This window comes from Lepisosteus platostomus, chromosome 1 (assembly GCF_059453375.1).
Source record: "Lepisosteus platostomus isolate fLepPlt1 chromosome 1, fLepPlt1.hap1, whole genome shotgun sequence".
In the NCBI taxonomy this organism is placed as follows: Eukaryota; Metazoa; Chordata; class Actinopteri; order Semionotiformes; family Lepisosteidae; genus Lepisosteus; species Lepisosteus platostomus.
This window is the reverse complement of record NC_142611.1, coordinates 67,900,634-67,919,136: the sequence shown is the minus strand read 5'-3', so window position 1 is coordinate 67,919,136 and position 18,503 is coordinate 67,900,634. Positions and strand designations below refer to the sequence as shown.

General features: G+C 43.5%; 1 protein-coding gene across 5 annotated transcripts in view; it reads left to right on the top strand.

Moving 5' to 3' along the window:
* Positions 1 to 276: 276 nt before the first annotated feature.
* itga7 (integrin, alpha 7) overlaps positions 277 to 18,503 on the top strand; it is a 50,921-nt gene continuing 32,694 nt past the window's right edge. For 3 of the 5 annotated variants that reach the window (XM_088634016.1, XM_088634000.1, XM_088634018.1), the window contains exon 1: positions 278 to 780. In XM_088634016.1, coding sequence (XP_088490142.1) covers positions 569 to 780 — 212 coding nt within the window. In that variant the 5' untranslated portion in view covers positions 278 to 568. Of the gene's footprint in view, positions 781 to 18,503 lie in introns of all 5 variants that reach the window. The other 2 variants (XM_088634008.1, XM_088633991.1) reach the window with 1 other exon arrangement.

Here is an 18,503-nt window from a genome sequence, read left to right as displayed (position 1 = left end):
AGGGTCTACCAAATCAAAGCCCTACCCTCTGTCCTCTTAGCACTCACATCCTTGTTGTTTCCAAGAGGGGCAAGACAATTACTGTGTCTTTAGCAGATAATGTAGCCTGCCTCCTCCTCCTTTGCTTCTTTCCTTTCAGATGATTCCAAATATCTTGACAGCGTTGCCTGGTATTTTGGCAGAGGTCCCCTGAGTGTTGATGTCAGCTGAGAGAGAGGAGCGGGGAGGGGAGGGGGGAGGAGGGAGTGAGTGGGCTATGCGAGGCACTTGTCCTATGCCTTTCAGTCACACAGTGAGAAAGAGAGCGAGAGACAGGAGCCGGCTCTGCGCGCAGCGAGCTTTTCTCAGGCTGCTCAGACAGGCGGCAGCAGACGGAGAGAGGGGGGAGAGGGCGGACAAGAGAGAGGGAGAGGGCCGAAGTGTGAAAAAAAGAATTATTGTGAGATCAGGCTGGAACACACACAGGCCCCTGGAGACTGGATCACAGCGGCGAAAACAGGAGGGAATACAAATCTGTACTGGGGTCTGCTCCAGTTCAAGCCTTCTGGAGGGGTATCTTGGACTTGCCATGACACATTACAGGACCCTCGGGGGTGCCACCGTGCCCTTGCCCCGTGCCAGCCTGTTTCTCTTCTTTGGGGTGCTACTGACATGCCCGCGCCAGGGCTCCGTTTTCAACCTGGACACCACGGAGACCTTGACAAAGGAGGGCGAAGCAGGCAGCTTTTTTGGGCTCTCTGTGGCACTCCATCAGCAGCTCAGACCTGAACCACGGAGCTGGTGAGTCACCTAGGCACTGCCAGAATGGGTGTGAGGGCACTGTTTCACAGACTAGGAGTGTACTAGGAGTGTTTACGTTTGGGTTAGGACAGAATGACCTAATCTCCTAGCAATACAAGCCTTATGCTTTATCCTCCATAATTTATTCTACTTTCCAGGGTGCTCAAAAGTTATCTTTTTGGAATGCAAATTGTTTTGGTTGAGTAAGATTTGTTGTATGAGAGAATTGGACTGAGTGCTGTTGGTACTGTCAATACTTGCACCACGAGACTTTGCTAAGCCTTGCTATGTGCACAGGAATGCAGTCATAGCTTCACATATGCTGTTTCGAACTTTCAAAGCCATGCATATGAACAATGCTCATAGGGGCTTTACTTGATCATTTTTTTATTTTGTAATTTATTATTTCTTGTTCTGTTCTGTCATCTGTGAAGCTGTATATTGTCCAGGGAGTACAGTGTATATACACCATGTGCAATGTTTTTTTCTTATTCAGAGTAACCAATTAACTGTGAAGATATGTCCAGGAGATAGGAAACTAACCCTGTAAACAGTGTTTTAAAGTAGCAGGTTTTGAGGTTTCTTTTTTAAATTATCTGTGACTCTGAAGTTACAGTAGGTGACCCCAAGATGCACGTTCTTGTCTCGCTTATCTTGTGCTGTGAAATTAACCATAACCATTAATAACTGCACTTGGTTAATGTGTGCAAAGTATGCACAATTTCAGACTGTTGTGAAAACTTCTTTCAGTGGTCACAGGGCTTGTGGCCCTAATGCCGTGCAAAGCAAGTCTATTCCAGTATAGCATCGCTCATTGCTTTATAAAGGCTGATGATTTACTGTACGTCCTGTTACGGAGTTCCATATTTATCAGTCCGTTGCCTTTGTCCAAGCTCGTCTTACAGCTCTGCAGCCTGCTCGTCTCTTCGCTGCAGTGTGAGTGAGCCGCGCACTAACTGTCCAAATTAAACGTGCCTTGGCTGAGCCGTTCTTGCTGTGTGACTATGAGAGCTACTGAATCAGCCCGTGGTTTGGAGTTGCTTGAAGTGGACCCTCAGACCCTCCTCCAGCAGGCCCCTGGCTTGACTGTTTCTTCTCCCCATAATCTGTGTCATCTCAACCTTGCACCTCGGGGAGTGACCTCTCACACAGCAGACCAGATGGGTGTTCCTATTACAAGTGATTGTTTCTGGTTTATAATCCATCCATTTTCTAACCATTGCTTCAGATACAAGGTGGCAGGGGAGCTGGAGCCTATCCCAGCAAGCAACGGGGGCAAACCAGGGTACATCCAGGATGGGATGCCAGTCCATTCCAGGGCACACACAGACACACACACTCATGCCAGGGCCAAATGTCCCTGGAAGCCAATTAACCTACCAGTATGTCTTTGGACTGCGGGAGAAAACTGGTGCACCTGGAGGAAACCCACATTAACACAGGGGGAACATACAAACTCCTCACAGACAGCACCCCAGGTCTGCAGTTGAACCCGGGGCGCCAGTGCTGCGAGGCAGCAGTGCAAACCACTGCGCCTTCAAACTGCCTTAAACATTCTAAACTAAATATCTGCACATATACATTTATTACTCACTTTTATTATCGCCATTCATGGAAACACCTGATAGTTTTGAAGCTGATCAGCAGACCAGACACCACCAACAAAAGTCTCAGTATAAAATTGCACCTCAAAGGAAAATCAAGTGAAGATAGCAGGGTGAGCAAACTAAAGAGCAGGTGTGGCTACATTGTATACAGTTTGGTTTTGATCTTGAAAGAGGTTTATCACAGAACTGCTGCCAAGACGCCTCCGCACTTTAGCCCAGAAGAGCCCTTGAGCAACCTGAAACCATTACACCCTAATGATGTGAAAACAGCAGGTGCTTTTCATATTTAAATACAGGGTTTGGGTTACTAGCTAGTAGGATGTTCATTGGAATGTCATTAATGTAGCATCAATATAATGCTTCAAAAACCTCATTGGAACATTTCATAACATGCAGAAATTACATACAATATGTTTACATGCTACTATGAGCAAAAAGAATATAGTAGCTTTATGTTCTGAGTTTTAAACAACAGACTCTGCCATATTACATTGAGCAACTTATATTTGGAGGGAACACATCTGTTCTGTGCTATGTGTAAAACACTTAGCACAAAGTGGATTAACTACATACAGCAGATCTCTGATGGTGGCATCTGGCTCAGCTTGACGTATTTTGTCTAAAGGAGACTTTACTCAGCTAGGATGGTTTCCTAGATTTTACTAAACCATACTAGATTTATTTTGCTAAAGCTTTTATCCAATGCAACTTTGTGCAACTCGCACTGCATAAACTGTATGGGAGAGAATGTTTCACCTTGTGGGATGAGATCATTTTAATAATGCCACTGGTGTCTTACTGTAGGTACATGCTAGGAGCAGGTTACTTTAAAATTTCTTGTTTCAAGTCTCTGCGTGATGCAACTGTAGGATGATTACAATGCCTTTAATTTATCTTTAACTCCCAGCCTGTAGGGTTTTCTCGGTGGTTTAGATTATAAACCTGGTGCAATCACTTTCCAAATGTCAGCTTCCATTCAGGTCAACAGGGGTTGCTGCCCCTGTTGAATAATGCCAGCTCTAGTGCCTCTGATCCCAAAGCATCTCCTGCTGGGATAAAGACACTTTGGCGAGAGCATCGCTGATGAGCACCATATTTACTGGTTTTGAATCCATCTCCATTGGCAGGTCTTCAGCTGCCAATGGAGAGATAATTGGATTAATTAAACCTCAGAAATTGTCCTGTACAAAAGTAATTTTAGGAGCAGATTTAATTAAACCTATTACTACTCCAGAATTGAAAGCAATTCAAAAAGGCCTGATTTAAAAATATCTATTAAATTTAAGGTTCAAATAAATAGACTTTGGTTGGAGCAAAAACTTGACTCTCAGTCAGATGGGGAAGACCTGATTAAGCAAGTACTGATATATCTGATGGTGCCTCACACTGGTTACAACTGTTCTTTCCGTAATAGAGTTTAATGTGAACCCTGCCCAGTGTCTCATGTGGCATATTGCTCTCCTCTGACTAATAGGCAGTAAAATGATCCTTTCAGGTACATTGACTATTGGACTGAATATAATCCTTGCTTCACTCCCAGAGACTGCATTATCACAAGGCCTCCGAGACACATTGGGGACTGGCCTGTATTGATTATGTTGTTGGAAAAAAGCAGTGACCCAGTGTGATGTTTCTGAGTGCTGTGAAGTGGGATTGTTCTGGTTTAGTGGAAGGTTATGCATTTTTCTGCTTGCACGGGAATAAATCTCAACAGCTCCTAACAGCTTGTTACAAATACAGTTTGTGACACAGAAGAACCTGGTGAAATGGAAAAACAGGTATTCCTGATTTCCGTATTCCTGTAAGCAGCTGCATTCTTCTTAGTGTGAATGACTTTTGTAAGACTGCCAGTGAGCTGTTAGGTTTGTCCCCATCTTGCTATTTCAATACACGATTTGATCCAGGGGATTTCATGAGAATCCCATTAGTTTTCTGAGACCAAGTAAAAACGTTACACTATACTGTAGGCCTGTAGGGAATCAGACCCATATGAATTTCTTCTGAAGGATCAGACACAGCTCTTCATGAAGATCTCAGGGGCATGAATCACCTGCTCAGGCATAGGATGAGACATTTATTTTAGTGGGAATAGGGTCCAGCTTGGTTACTTTACCAGTCTGATTCACACGTCTATAGATTACACACATTTCTATGGGTTTTCTTGTATAAAGAACACAATGGATGTAGCTTGTTGTAATCTATAGCGTAATTGTCTTTTGTAAATCAGTCTTGCGTTCTAATCCCTGTGTCTTGTCTTCTAAGATCACAGGGTCTCCCTGTCAGAGACTTCTTAAATTCAGCTGTCTTGCCTTGTGGAGAGGAGGTTAAGAGTGAAAATGACTTCATGCTGTCTTTTGTGCTACTGTTTTGGGGAACTAAGTCAAAAGGAACACCGACAATAAATTCTGTGACAGATTGTGTACAGACCAGCAACACAACCAAATAGAGTAGTGAAGAAGTGAAGAAGTAGTAAATAAAGTAGTGAAGAGCTGACAGTGTTTAATGTACGTTTAAGACAAATGACCAGTAAAAAAAAAGAATGACAAAGCACTGACCTTATTCAAACTCTGTTGACTCAAACATTTTCTAAATGTTTTTCATGGACCTTGCTCATTAATAAGCCTAGGTTTTCCAATCATTTTATGGTGTTCTGGGCTTCTGTAAAAGCAGCCCAGATGAATATCATACTTCCCGTGGTAATAATAATGAAAGGCTATGAAGCAAGTGTCTTAATGCAGCTCATGATTTCATACTTTGTAAGTGAAGCCCATAGTCTTTAATGGGAAACCCATGCTGTGTGATTACCTAATGAATCAGTGAGGTGAGACTCAGGAGGACCAGTGCCTTCCACACTGACTTAATGCTTTTCCCACAGCACCTCGGCATGACACTGTACACGGTGCAGGTCCTGCACAAGCTTGGAGCAGAGTTCCAAATTGCCTGAAGTCCCTTTGAACTCCAGAAAAGGACATAATCATGATCCTCGTGCCCAATAGAACACTCTTTGGGAAGGTTCTGTTATTTGTTCACAAGAATACCCTTGTCTCAAGTGTGTATTATTCAAAAATCAATTACATGGTAATCCATGTCTTCACAGCACCCCTTTTATTAACATACCCCAGCCTGGCTTCCCGCAGTCGGGCAGCTGTTTTGGGTGGTACTCCATCGATTTCTGTAGCCCAGAATGGATCCCCTCCCCCTTCCAAGGACACCGGGGTGCAGATAGGGTTGCCTGAGGTTCAGTTTTAGACCCCGAGCTCGTTTTCCTTTCTTAAACTGGCCTGGCTATTTCAGTCTGTCTCCTCGCTTGGTGTCTGGAAGTTCGGCTACAAGACGATAACTGTCCCTGTGGTCCTCTAAGCAAAACATGATTTATTTATCGCATTCGTGTGTGCTCCAGCTCACAGCAACAGGAGATGTTTCTCTGAGAGGGATCTAGGATCTGGTTCAGACATGCAGATGCAATTCAAAACTTCGAAATCCACAGCACCATAATATTTAGGACAAACAACTGAAGGCGCTCACAGGCCCATGTTGTTTCTCCCAGATATACTGTTTGCATTTTTATCTGCTCAAGAGCCCAAGAGCTGTGTCATCTTGATGGCTACATTTCAAGAGCAATGCAGATGGATAAAGTCTGATATTGGTTGGATGAGGTCCTCTGGACTTCAATCAAAAGCTAAATTGAATTTCAGGAAGAACCTGAGCAGGAAGTAGCTTCTTAGCCCACGATGGAAGTGAGCATCCAGAGGGGGTCCCTGACGGTCTCTGGTGGAGGGTCTGCTCATTTGCTGTCTAATTTGTCCAGCAAACTTTCCTTAAGCGCCGCTGGGTTGTCCCACAGAGAGCTAGGATGTTAATAAAGGCATCTGATTAAGTGATTGTGGTAGAGAGGGCTGGGGGAGGGGTGTGGGGGCTGCTGTGTCTGTATCATGATGGTTATTGACTGACAGTAAATTGAGTTAAAAGTGTAAGTGCAGCATCAACGTTTTGATAGCAGAATGCCTTTATTAGTTTAATCTATTGCTGGTGAAAAAGGACACACTGAGCTAACAGAGGCTTTGAACTGTAAGACAAGGGGTCCTGAAAAACTAAGCATTGTAAATCAGGGCCCAATGCTCTTTATTCACAATATTTTACTCATTCCAGTTTATGTACTGCAAAGTGTACATTCTGGATTGCTTTGCAACAGTACCAATCAAGAGATCAGAATTTCCCTTTTGTTACACATTTTTCCATTTTTATTCATCCACCCAGTGCCAAGGAGCTGCTCATTCCTGTGAGGCTCATGGCAAACTGGAGCCCCTCCTGAGAGCATGGGGCGCAAGGCAGGACAACATCCTTGGACTCTTCCTGTCCAGAATTGAATCCTAGGAAGCAGCAGCACTAACTGCCCTGTCACATGCCACTCTTCCCAGTTTTATTTTCACTTGAAATTTATGTTTTCCTGAAAAGGGCCGACATGATCATAAGATGCCTTGTTAACATTACGTACCAAGAACAGGTAGTTTTTGTGATCACATGCTCACCTGAAAGGCCCTTTACTCACTTCCTTGGTGACAAAATCACGAGCAGAAGGGAAAATGTGAGGACAAGTGGACCCAGTCAAGAGGGAAAGAGAAGTGCTGGGGGGGATCAGCTTTTCCTGTCCTCTGGAGGCTTAGAATGAGGACACACAGTTTTCCTTGCAGCCTGTGTTAGTTTCTGCAGAATTATATTGCTGACTTCATCTTGCTCTGAATTAAGCCCATATTTGACCATTCTCCTGATGCTGGTGTGATTTGTCCTCTTATTTTTCTTATAAACAGTGCCTGTCACGCAGGCTGCTTGCCTGCAGCTCATCAGGCTGTGATTCTTCAGCTCCTTGGAAACCGAGCTTAGCCTGTTTGCATGTACACTCATTTGCCTGTTGCTTTTACTCCCTCTCTGCGGTGAAAGTGAATTTCAAAGGTACTGTACCCATCATATGTATAAATGGGTTTTGCATGGGCATTTGCTGTAGATACCTGTACCAGACAGGTATAAGATATTCTCAAGTTTGGTCATTCTCACTGCATATCCATGCATGTTTGGGATTTGTCCTGAAGAAGAATAACAAGCCCTTCAGTTGCGTGAAGCAATTCTTTTGGCTTATTTGCATTTAAATGGCAGAGTCTCCACTGAAGCCTGCTTGACATTCACCATAAAAGACGTGAAACTGGCTGTTTCTCTCATTTCTGCTGTTTTTAACTTCGCCATTAATCACATGGGTGGAGAGAATGTGTGTGGTGGGGGGTGGGGGGGGTGGGGAGGCTGCACCTTTCAACCTCATTCTCTGTACATGTCCGCCACTTAGCGTTTTAATGGCTGTGTTTTGGAAGGGAATTGCACACAGCGCAGACTGTCACACTGCAGCCGCCTTTTTTTAATTCTCCAGTTTCTCTGATAAAAGCCCTGCAGGGACCCCGGAGACTCATTAATATTGCACCACAATGCAGAGACAATATGCCGAGTCAGGAAAACGCTGAAGAACTGCATCTTAATACAGCATTGACTCCACGATGGGCTAAAAGACACGCAATGAATGCAGGATCTGATCTTGACACTTAACCATTAGATGACCAAAACTGCATCTTTGATGAGTCACATATTTGCATTCTCTCTTCCTTCTCCAAATATCAGCATTAGACAAGAGCCTTTGGAATGAGTGTCCAACCCTTTGGTGAAGATGTTTATTACAGAGCCCCCTTGACACAGACAAATATCTGCATACAAAATATGCAATACCAGGCACAACATAGAGTCAACACTAACACCGCAGTGTCTGACAGATGTGCCTTACACAGATGCTAAGGCAGAAAACCAACATTGTATTGTAGTGGACACGTGAAAGTGATTATTTTATTTTAATATGGCAAGGCTCTGTGAAGGTCACAGGCAAGCCACGATGAAACCTTCATGGTGTGTGGTCAAGGTCAGTCCTGTGTCCAAAGATGCGTCGAGGAGTAGAAAGAAAGCTCAAAGAGGGGCATTCCATTTTGGAAGAAGAAAACAAGCAGATCTCTTGGAAAGCTTCTTTGGTGGCAGGGCCAGGCCAGTGTAACTATGCTGAAACTGTCTGCTTACTGTTATTTATGGAGGTGTGCACTGGGTATAAGTCACTAGGAAATATTATCTGGGCCTTTGCCATGTCGAGGAAGGAAAGCATGTGACATGGCTGGAAGCCGCTGCCGAGAGTGGAGGGTGGCGGCCCTCTGACTGGAACATGAGTGGTGTCTCGTTGAGAGAGCTGGCAGGCATTGATTAGCACTGAACTGATGTTTCGATGATGTCACCCTCTTTATAGGTCATGTGTGTCACACAGTATACAGCATGTGCATTTAGCCAATGGCCTACACACTGAAGGGATATGCACACACGATTGTGAGAGAGCTGCACACAAGATCACGGACACTGATGCCGGCATGTGCACCGCACAACTGCAGAACACTTTGAACTGCGGAGAAAGCTGTGCAACATCACACATGGACACACCTGTAGACACACAAACATGGATTTGTGTGTCAGTCTTCTCAGGCTCTTCTGTGATTGTGGCTTTCCCTTAGTTGCCCGATGTCACGTCTACTTTGGCTCTTTTGCTAAGCCTGCCCATTCTGACCATTTACATTTAAATCAGAATGAGATCTGGCGCGCTGTCTTTCACCAGTCAAAGTCTCAGGTATGATGTAATGTGAGAAATGAGTCCAGATCTATTTGCACTTTTTAACACCCTGCTGTGCAAATCACTGCATATCTCACCCAGCCTCCTGTTAAATAAATAAAACATAGCAGGGCCCCCTGCCTTGATGAAGAGACAATTTCATCACTCTCTCTCGGAATGAGCGAAAACCTGCCAGTGCAGGCAATTATTCGGGGATTATTGGGCTGTTTGCCACAGGCAGGTTCTTTGCGCACACATCTTATAAATTATAAAAAACGTGGACTTGCTCCTTGCACCCTCAAGTGTTCTGTATGCTGATTATCGAAATGTAGCTCAGTCGCCTGCTGAGATTGCTGCAGTGTCCTTTAATGGGGCTCTGAAATTCTGCATTAGTCACCTGTGCCACTGTGCAACATGCCCTGTCTCTGCAGAACTGCCCCTTCTCAGCTTCTTTTAATGCATACTGGTTTTCAGGGTGTTCAGATCAACAAAGCTTCGTATCAGTGAGGTTGATTACCACTTTTCTAACTACTTACATTGCTCTTCTGAATTTCTCTTGACTCTGACTAAGCTCTAAACAGTGGCGTCTGTCTGTCCTGTAAGTGTTAAATAGGGTGAGCAGTGTTTCCATGGCCCACACATGCACCGAAATGTGTGTATTCTAATGTAATGCGTGTAATGTAAGTATTCACAGTTTTAGATAGGGGTATTACTTTCCTTGTCCTTCTTGACGCAATATATGTGATTGTGTGCTCTTGATCTTGGCTTTTGATTTCACAATGTCATCTAAGTGTAGGACTCTTTTTGTCTAAGCTGGATTTAAAATGAAGAAAGGAAAGCAAAAATAATGTGAACACTTAGTGTTCTTTGTATCAGATTTTTAAACTGATTTCAAAAAAAGAGCCGAGGTTTGCTATAATTGGGATGAAAGGTGAACTGCTCTGTGTGTGTGCTGGCTACAGATAAAGCAATTATTTCAGGAAGCCATGTGCTGCTCCTCAGAGACCTCTGCACATGTGTGAGTGTGGGTTCGTCTGGAGGCTGTGTGAGGTGAGCCTCTTGTGCAGAGTGTGATCAGTTAACGCAACTCCGAGAGTGTGTCCGTCATGGGGCCGTATAGTGTCAGGGACATAATATGAACGAAGACGCAGAAAATATATTTTTCGGTTGCTCAGCAGGCTGATAGGTTTGAAAACCTGTTTATCTCTAAAGGGTTCTGGTCAATGTGCGTGTGTGTAAGTTTGGGCATATGTGTTTAATTGGGTGGGGGGTGGGGGGTGTAACAACACCATCTGTTCCCATGTGTCCCTTTCCTTTTGTTTTAAAAAAGGGAGGTGAGAAGATGACACCGGCACCCAGTCCGGCTTTTGTGTGCAGCTATTATTATTTTACTGCTACTGAGATGATGAGTGGTTTCAGACACTGCGTGGCTTCAGGAAGGCCTGAAAACACAGCAAATAGAAATGTGGATATGTGCATCAGTATGTTTAAAAATACACAAAGTGCATGAGTATGAATAGACTAGAGTTAAGGTCAGACATATAAACTGGGGCTCCTTTTCTGTGCTGTGAGTAACCTTTAAGTTGTCACGCAGTTTAAGGGAACCTGAGGAATGCCTTGGACATAACAGCGCTTTAACAGCTGGGCAATGAAGTCACTGCAGATCGTACATAAACAGCTGAATACATCTCAGTGTCTAAAATATGAAAATGCCTTTCCAGTGTTCTCGGATCTGTGTTAAATCCGACCAAGATCTAGACTTTTATTATCCATCAAGTCACTTTTGGTCTTTTCATTCTTTTGCTGCAGTTATATTCTGATTCATGGCATGATTGAAAATGCTTAAGTGCGGACTTTTTCTGTGACTGATGAGGAGTAGGTTGTGAAATGCTGACCGTATACAGTAAATGGTCTAAAGATCGGAGCCTGAATGACCAATCCTCCATTTTGTACATTCTGTTGGGTTGGTTGCTTGCCATCTATGTCTAGGTTTATGATGTTTCCATACAGCAGTAGTGCCTGTGCTTTTCCCTATCTTGATGACTTTGGGCCGGACTAAAATCTGTTCCTTAACTTTCCTGTCCTTTATTGGGAGGTCGGGTATAGGAATTTGTGGCTCCTGTGTTTTATTCTTTAAAGGCACAGAGTTTCTGTGCACTGAGAATGTCTGATATAGAACTGCAGATCTGGAGATCATTATGTCACTAATGGGTGATCAAAGTGGGGATATACTGTAGACACTATGGCTTATTGAAAGAGACTAAACAATGAAGCTTGCATATGAATAATTTGTACTAAAAGGCCTTTCTGATGTATCCCCCTGTTTCCATTATTTATTCTATTAATTCTCTGTGTATAAATTGATATAATCCTTGGTACCAAATTGTAACATTATGTATATTATATATATATACATCAACTGTAAGGAATTAATTATACAGGCAAATAAATATTTTATCTTTCCTTAATAGGCAATGTCTATTAAAAACACTAGGGTCTGCTCTTTTAATATCCTGGTCCCAAGAGCCTGCAAGTATTGATCTTGGGAAAATTGTCTAAAATTGACCATGATTGAGGAACGCTGCCATTTTAAACAAACATAAATGTCTTTAAGCCGGCTAACCACTAAGGGAGACTCAGTGATTTTGTTCCTATTGGAAATGAAGGACAGTCTTTCCCCCAGCTGACTATTAAAAGCACAGTGCTGGTCATCAGAACCTGCTCAACACTGTCCTTTTCCCCTGCATTGCTGTAACAAGCCAGTTAAGGAAGAAAACTGGCCACAGATGGATTCATCTTGTACTGTACATCAATTTATTCTGCAATGCCCCAAATGTGAAAGCACAATAATATAGCCTCCAGTGTGTGCTGACGCCTAATTAGAGAGGATCACATTCTACTGAGCAAACTAGAGCTGTTATAATACCAGCCGTGCTGCTTTTTCAATTCATCGGGGAGAGATTGAGCGGACAAAGCCCAGAGCTTCTCCAGACTCATTTGAGGTTTGCTGGTGTTCCTGTCTGGGCTCTGTGTCGTGGTCGAGGCGGGGCAGGAGAGCTGTAAGCAGTGCTGACACACCTGATCTGTGCCCATCCACAGGCCAATTCTACATCTCAAGCATTTGGAAATCCAGAGGATGAGTACAGGCACAGGCTATCGGATGTATTTGTCTGTCTTTTATTCAGAGGTCAGGGTAGGAATTAGTAGATCCCGTGCCTTTTTATTTAAAGGCATCGAGAATTAGATTTTTCTATACACTGAGAATTAAAAGCAAAGACATGAGGAGAAATAAAAAAACTGCATCAGAGGATGTCTATACTCCTAGGGACTAGGCACCACCAGGGAGATACACAGGGTCGTTCTTACGAGTAAGAAGGGTCTTGCACAGTGGATAGTGTACTGCTTGGACAAAGCAAATATTTTCTGTACTGCACATTCATGTGATAGCAGCTCCAATTATGAACTTAAGCCCTGTTACGGAGCTTTTACATGGAAATTGGAAGCAGCTGTCTCTTCATCCATGGCCATGCCTGTCCGGATCAGGACAGAGTTGCTGCTGAAACAGATGGAGTAGCGAAGCCTGAGGATTTTTCTTTGCTTTGGAGGAGTTTCATCCACTGTCCTTCTCACAGCCACCAGAAAACGGGAAGAGACAGGCAGAGAATAACTGGCAGAGGATCAAAACCTGATTGTGCTGTCTTGTTCTTTTGTGTTTAATTGAAGAACACAACATAAATGGCACGTCAAAGAAACCCGCACAACCTTTACCAAGAGTATACTAAAGGGCCTCAAACTTAGATCCTGGAGCACCGTGTGTCCTTTATCTCATTAGCCAGTTATCCTAATTATATTCTTAGTGAGACACATATAGGATTTTTCTTAAATAATTACACCAACTTTGTTACAGAGAGCCCAGAACAAAAGCTCGAATGAACCGGGCCCTCTGGGATTCAGGCCTCTGGTGTACAAGATTTGCACAGTACTTTACAGAGGATAATTTTGGAAAAAACATGTAGAAGGCTTTCTCTTATGATGCAAAAGAGCAGCTTAAGCAGACTTATTTTTGGTAATCAGATGAGCCAAATGCCTCCTCGTGTTCCTTTCAGATTGTCTTGCCTATCTTTGCCTTGTCCGTGCTGTTAAACATTTGGCCTCAGTTATCTGGTCATTTCTGATGGGAACAGTGTGTGCTGTGCTTACTCTTAATAAACCCTTCACCTGCTTCAAAAACTCCAGTAACACCTTGCTTAGAGAGTCTGTGGTTGTCTCTACTAATGTGTCTACAACTTCAAATGGGCTGTGAAGTGAGACTAATTCCTTTCCTTATTATTGACAGTATTTTGAAGTTCACTCTCTTCTGTCTTTTTTTTTTAAATGACTACTTTGCCTGGGGAGAACGATGAAGATCTGCAGTACACAGCCCTGTGCTGTAACTCTCAGTGGGTCGCATTCCCATATTGTAGTTCTCATTGAAAAGAAAAGAGAAAAAAAGACTGAAAATGCCTGTGTGCTTGGGGGGGTTCTGTCGGAGCTAATTTGAGCAGCTGTGGGAGTGCTAGTTATTAGCTGGTGCGAATGTATTTATCAGTGGCCTGTGACACAGCGCAGAGAGTGTCAGGGGGAGTAGGCAAGATTCATGTCAGCTGGAGAACTGATTCTATTATCACTCCTCAGCCTGGACAGAGACAGGAAGCCTGGGGAGGTCGCTGGCCTGCAGGCCTGTTCCAAGTGGCCACAGTACCGAAAAAGGCTGCTTTGCATGTCTCTCGCCCAAGAGGACTGAGGTGCCTTTGGAAAGGCTATGGAATTGCTTGGACAAGTTTCAGACCTGCACATTTCCTCTGTGTGTGTACTGGAAAGAAGGGAAGTGAGCCTTTGGAAAGGAAACCTGGCTGTGAGACCTGGCCATTGACCTCGAGTGCTTTTCTGTGACACTCGAATTTCAGGCAAGGCTTGGAGATGAGGTGCCAAGTGAGGCTGCTGGTGCTGGCCAGCCCAGGCTTTAATGTGCTCCAGCTGACTCACAAGACTGTGCTGAGCATCTTTCTGCATCAGATGACAAGTCATAAAGTAGCAAGGAACAGAATGCATTTTCCACTCTCTGAACTTTCATGTTTTTTATAAATAAATCTAAATCAAATCAAAGAATTTTAAATGTTGACAGATTACTTTTACAAAGCTAGACCTCCTAACATAGGTTGAAAGTTCTCATTTGTTCTGAATGGCCACCTGGCCTTTAAAATTCCCGTTTTTATATATTACCTTTTCTGCAGAAGTATGTCAATGCCTTTGGCAGCACTTTCACTCTGTGATGCCAATGTTGCGTGCTCTTTCCCCAGAAGGATACAGTACAGACCCAGGGTGCTGTGATGAGTGTTTTACCCCAGACTGCAATATTCAGGACTCCTTCACACCTCACACAAGAGCTAGTCTGCCCACAGCAAACCCTCCTGGGATCATGGAGGAGCAACACCAACAAGTTAACCCTGTGAGAGAGAAGAGAAGAGATTCATTACTCCAGGGCAGACAAGGGAGGAAAGAGATAAGGGAGGGGGCGAGATGCTAGACAGAGAAAGAGCTGGGAGTCAGGGGGGCAGATAGAATTGATCTCCAACAGCTGCCGGCTCATGAATTTAGATTAGATTGGAAGCAACTGCTAATGTTTTTTTGGTCTGATGGTACTGATTTTCTCCACCTTCCAGCTCTGCCTCTCGGTCAAAATAAAAATTCGTTAACCCCAAAGCAGAGCTGTGATGGGATCTTTAACAGTGTCTGCTGGAGACATGCTGTTGAGGTGTCGCCATGCACCTACTCTGCACACATTACGAAAACGGGCTGTGTCGACACATAGCTCTTAGCATGACTGCAACACAACATGAAAATGAATTGACTTCCACAAGCTTGGAAATTCAACCACCTCTTCACCAAACTACATTTTTTTTTTAAAAAAAAGCAATGATCCAACAATGAATAATTTATGGCCAGGCGCCCAGTTCATCCCACATGTTGTCAGATAGTTGCCAAACTGTTGTTAGGTTTTTTCATGCCAGATGCTGCCACAGCAGCATTTCCAATCAAGGTCTCACTGTGTTCCCTGTTTATCACACAAAATAGGACTCTCTGTTTGGTTATAATCTAGTACTTTTTAAAACACTGCGGTGATTTAACATGGCTGTTCATTCTTACACTCTTACGTGCTGATGTCCTCCTAGATATGCTTAATTACAGGGACCATTTTATTAGGAAATATGCAGCTCCAATTTCATGTTAAGGCCTGATGCTTCCTGGCTATAGAACTGGATGATGCCCAATTAATTTTGAGGTCATTTTCAGACTTGAATATCCCCCATTAAAACAGGGGATCATTCCTGGGATTGTACTGTCACAGATATCCCCTATTATTAAAAACAGAGGATTACAAAAATAGAGAAATATCAGGCAATGACCAAGCAGATTAATAAACATGTAAATTAGATAATCATAACCCCAAGATTTAATTTTATAATATGACAGTGTGGTAGGTATGGTTTGTGAGTTCTTTGCTCTTTGGCATAGTTTTGTTGAAAAGAGTAATAATTCAGGCACACTGGGTTAAACAAGTAAAGGTTTATTCCATGCTGAAAAGAGAAGAAAGGACGTTTTTTTCCCCTAAAAACCACAGGTGTACAGTCGTATTTGCACTGGTATACCTACTATTACATTAAACAATAGGATAGGCTATAGTTACTGTAGGTCAGGTTTATAACTTATAAGTTTCTGCCATGGAACTTGTAGTCAGTGATTACTTGGGTTTAGCTTGGGAACAGCAGTTCCTTTCATATCAAGTTCAGTAGGTTTCCACAGGACATTTTAGAATGTTTGTATGATACTTTGTACCTACAGTAATTTTAAAGAGAAGCAGTATCCCTATAACATGCTGTTGTAGACATTTTCTACAAGACATTCTGTAGTATTCCTTCATTGTTGTAGAACGCCTGTGATTATTTTCCTTGAATGTAATAGTTACTCAGGAGTATCTCAAAACCACCACAACCTTTTCACTGTTTTTGCCAGGGTCCTCTATCCCCAAAAAGACAATAGGAGTAGATCATTTCCACCTTGTATGCCTGGCTGGTTAGTCTGTGAAGAAGGTCCTGAATGGCTACATAAACAGAAAGTGACGTTCTTTGTGATTAATGTGAATCAGAAAGGGTTTGACATCTCATGATGTATGTCTTCTTAGAGCTTGAGATAGAAACGCTTCACTGCATTTTTATTTGAAGCGTTGTGACAAATCTGGTACCAGCTGCTTTCAGGAATCCGTACGGACAGTTACAAACCTTTGTGACCCTTGGCCCAGACATCTCCGGCCTGTTCTCCTCAAACAGTCCAGCCTAATCTACCTTAGGCGTCTTGATATTATAAATCCATCTGACGAATGCTTGTTCACCAGAAACAGGCCAACAGCAGTGATAATCAAGCACTGACATTTTTCCTTTGTGCCTTAGCTGTACTTTACATGCACAGCCTCCTGGGTAGAGTTTGAAGGTCCCATTTTCCGGATCAATTTGTTTGTCTGATTTTCTGTAGCTAGAATGATATCTTTTGGGGGTGGTGGATTTTTTTAAAATGGAATATAAATTTAGAATGGGGATGCTCTAATTGCCAATGACATTGGACTGTACAACATGGGCTTTGTTTGCTTGTCTTCATGGTAAAGCCACAGACTGATTAATATTGATGAAACACAAAGTGAGTCCAGGCCATTCGCTTAATGGACTCAATTGCTTAATTGAGATATGAGCAAGCATTTTTATTATCATCTATTAGCATTCCACTGCAGAACTTTGTAAAATGAGATTACTGAGATAGAAATATTGCTTCAGGAGTAGATGCCCTATCCATGACTGATTAAAAAATACATTCCTTACTTGATGTAACTGGTTTCCGTCTTTTTGAAGCAAAACTCTCGGGTTGTGGAACATAGTAGGTGAAATATAACGTGATATATCACCTGTTCAGGCTTGCTCCCCATTTAGGTAGAGTTAGTGAACTGCAAATTAACTGCACGTTAACTAGAACTGCAGTGTAAAAATACAGCATTAAAATATTCTCAAATCTCTACTTTCCTTCTCCCATTGTCACCACTTAAAATTAAAAGTCCCACCCCTGGAGGTGGGCAGTGTAGGGTTTCAGCAGCAATCACAGCATGACTTTCTGTTGAAAACAAAAAGAAGAAAAACAACTGAGTATGGGCTTTACTGGAGTTTCTGTTTCGGGGAGCTACAGATAGCATGAAGGGGAAAGCTCTTAGTGCAAACATCCGATTTCATTGGTCCAACGGTAGCCATAACAGAAGTAACTTAAGCCAGAAGCATGTCTTCTGTAAGACACGAATGGCGTCGGGTTGAGAGGTGAGATAAGGGCAGGATCTCCCGAGACAGATGCTGAGACAACAACAAACTCTCCAGCTGGCACCTGAAGAGAATGATGAGAAGGAGAATTTGGGTTGATGGAAATAATGGTGGAAGCCTCTCAATGGACCCCTGCCAGATGTCACCCTGCAGCTCACAGCTGGAAGCCCACTGAGCTCAGCAGGTGTGAGCCTGGTCAGCACCTGGCTGGAAGTCCTCCTGGAAAAGCTAAGGTTTCTGCTGGAAGAGGTTAGTGGGACCAGTAGCGGGCACTCACCCTGCAGTCTGTGTGGGTCTTAATGCCCCAGTACAGTGATGGGGACAGACAAAATACTGTAAAAGAAAAGGTGCTGTTCTACAGATGAGATGTACAGCTGAAGTCCTGACTCTCCATGGTCATTAAAAATCCCAGAATTCTCCAAAAGATAGGGGTGTTAGCCTGGTGTCCTGGCCAAATTCCCCCCTGACCTTTACCAATCATGGCCTCCTAATAATCCCCATCTCTGAACTGGCTTCATCACTTTGTTCACCTCCCCACTGAGAGCTGGTGTGTGGTGAGAGTCCTGGAGCACTCTGGCTGCTGTCACATCATCCAGGTGGGGCTGCACATTGGTGGTGGTGGAGGGGAGTCCCCATTACCTGTAAAGCGCTTACTTTATACTACCCCTCTCACTTGGAGGTAGTATGCTAATGCTAAATGGTAGTAAATGAGACTGCAAAAGTAAATGTGCCTGGATGGCACTAGGGGGGAGACAGATGTCACTTTGATGGAGGCAGGGCGGGTGACCTTTGGTGATCCGTGTGCAAGTCCAGTTGAGCCAGACCTTGCCCGAAGAGGCCCAAGGCCCTTGTCTCCATGTGACGTGGGTCTTACCAGGTGAGCGAAAGGACCTAACTGTGACAGAAGGACCTAACTCTCCCCAGGTGACAGATTGCTACCATTCCACTGAGCCGGATTGTTCAGGGTTGTTATCTGGTGACCTGAAGCCAGCGTATTGTTAAAAATCCAGCGTGTATCTCAAAGCAGGAGGGAGTGACTGAATA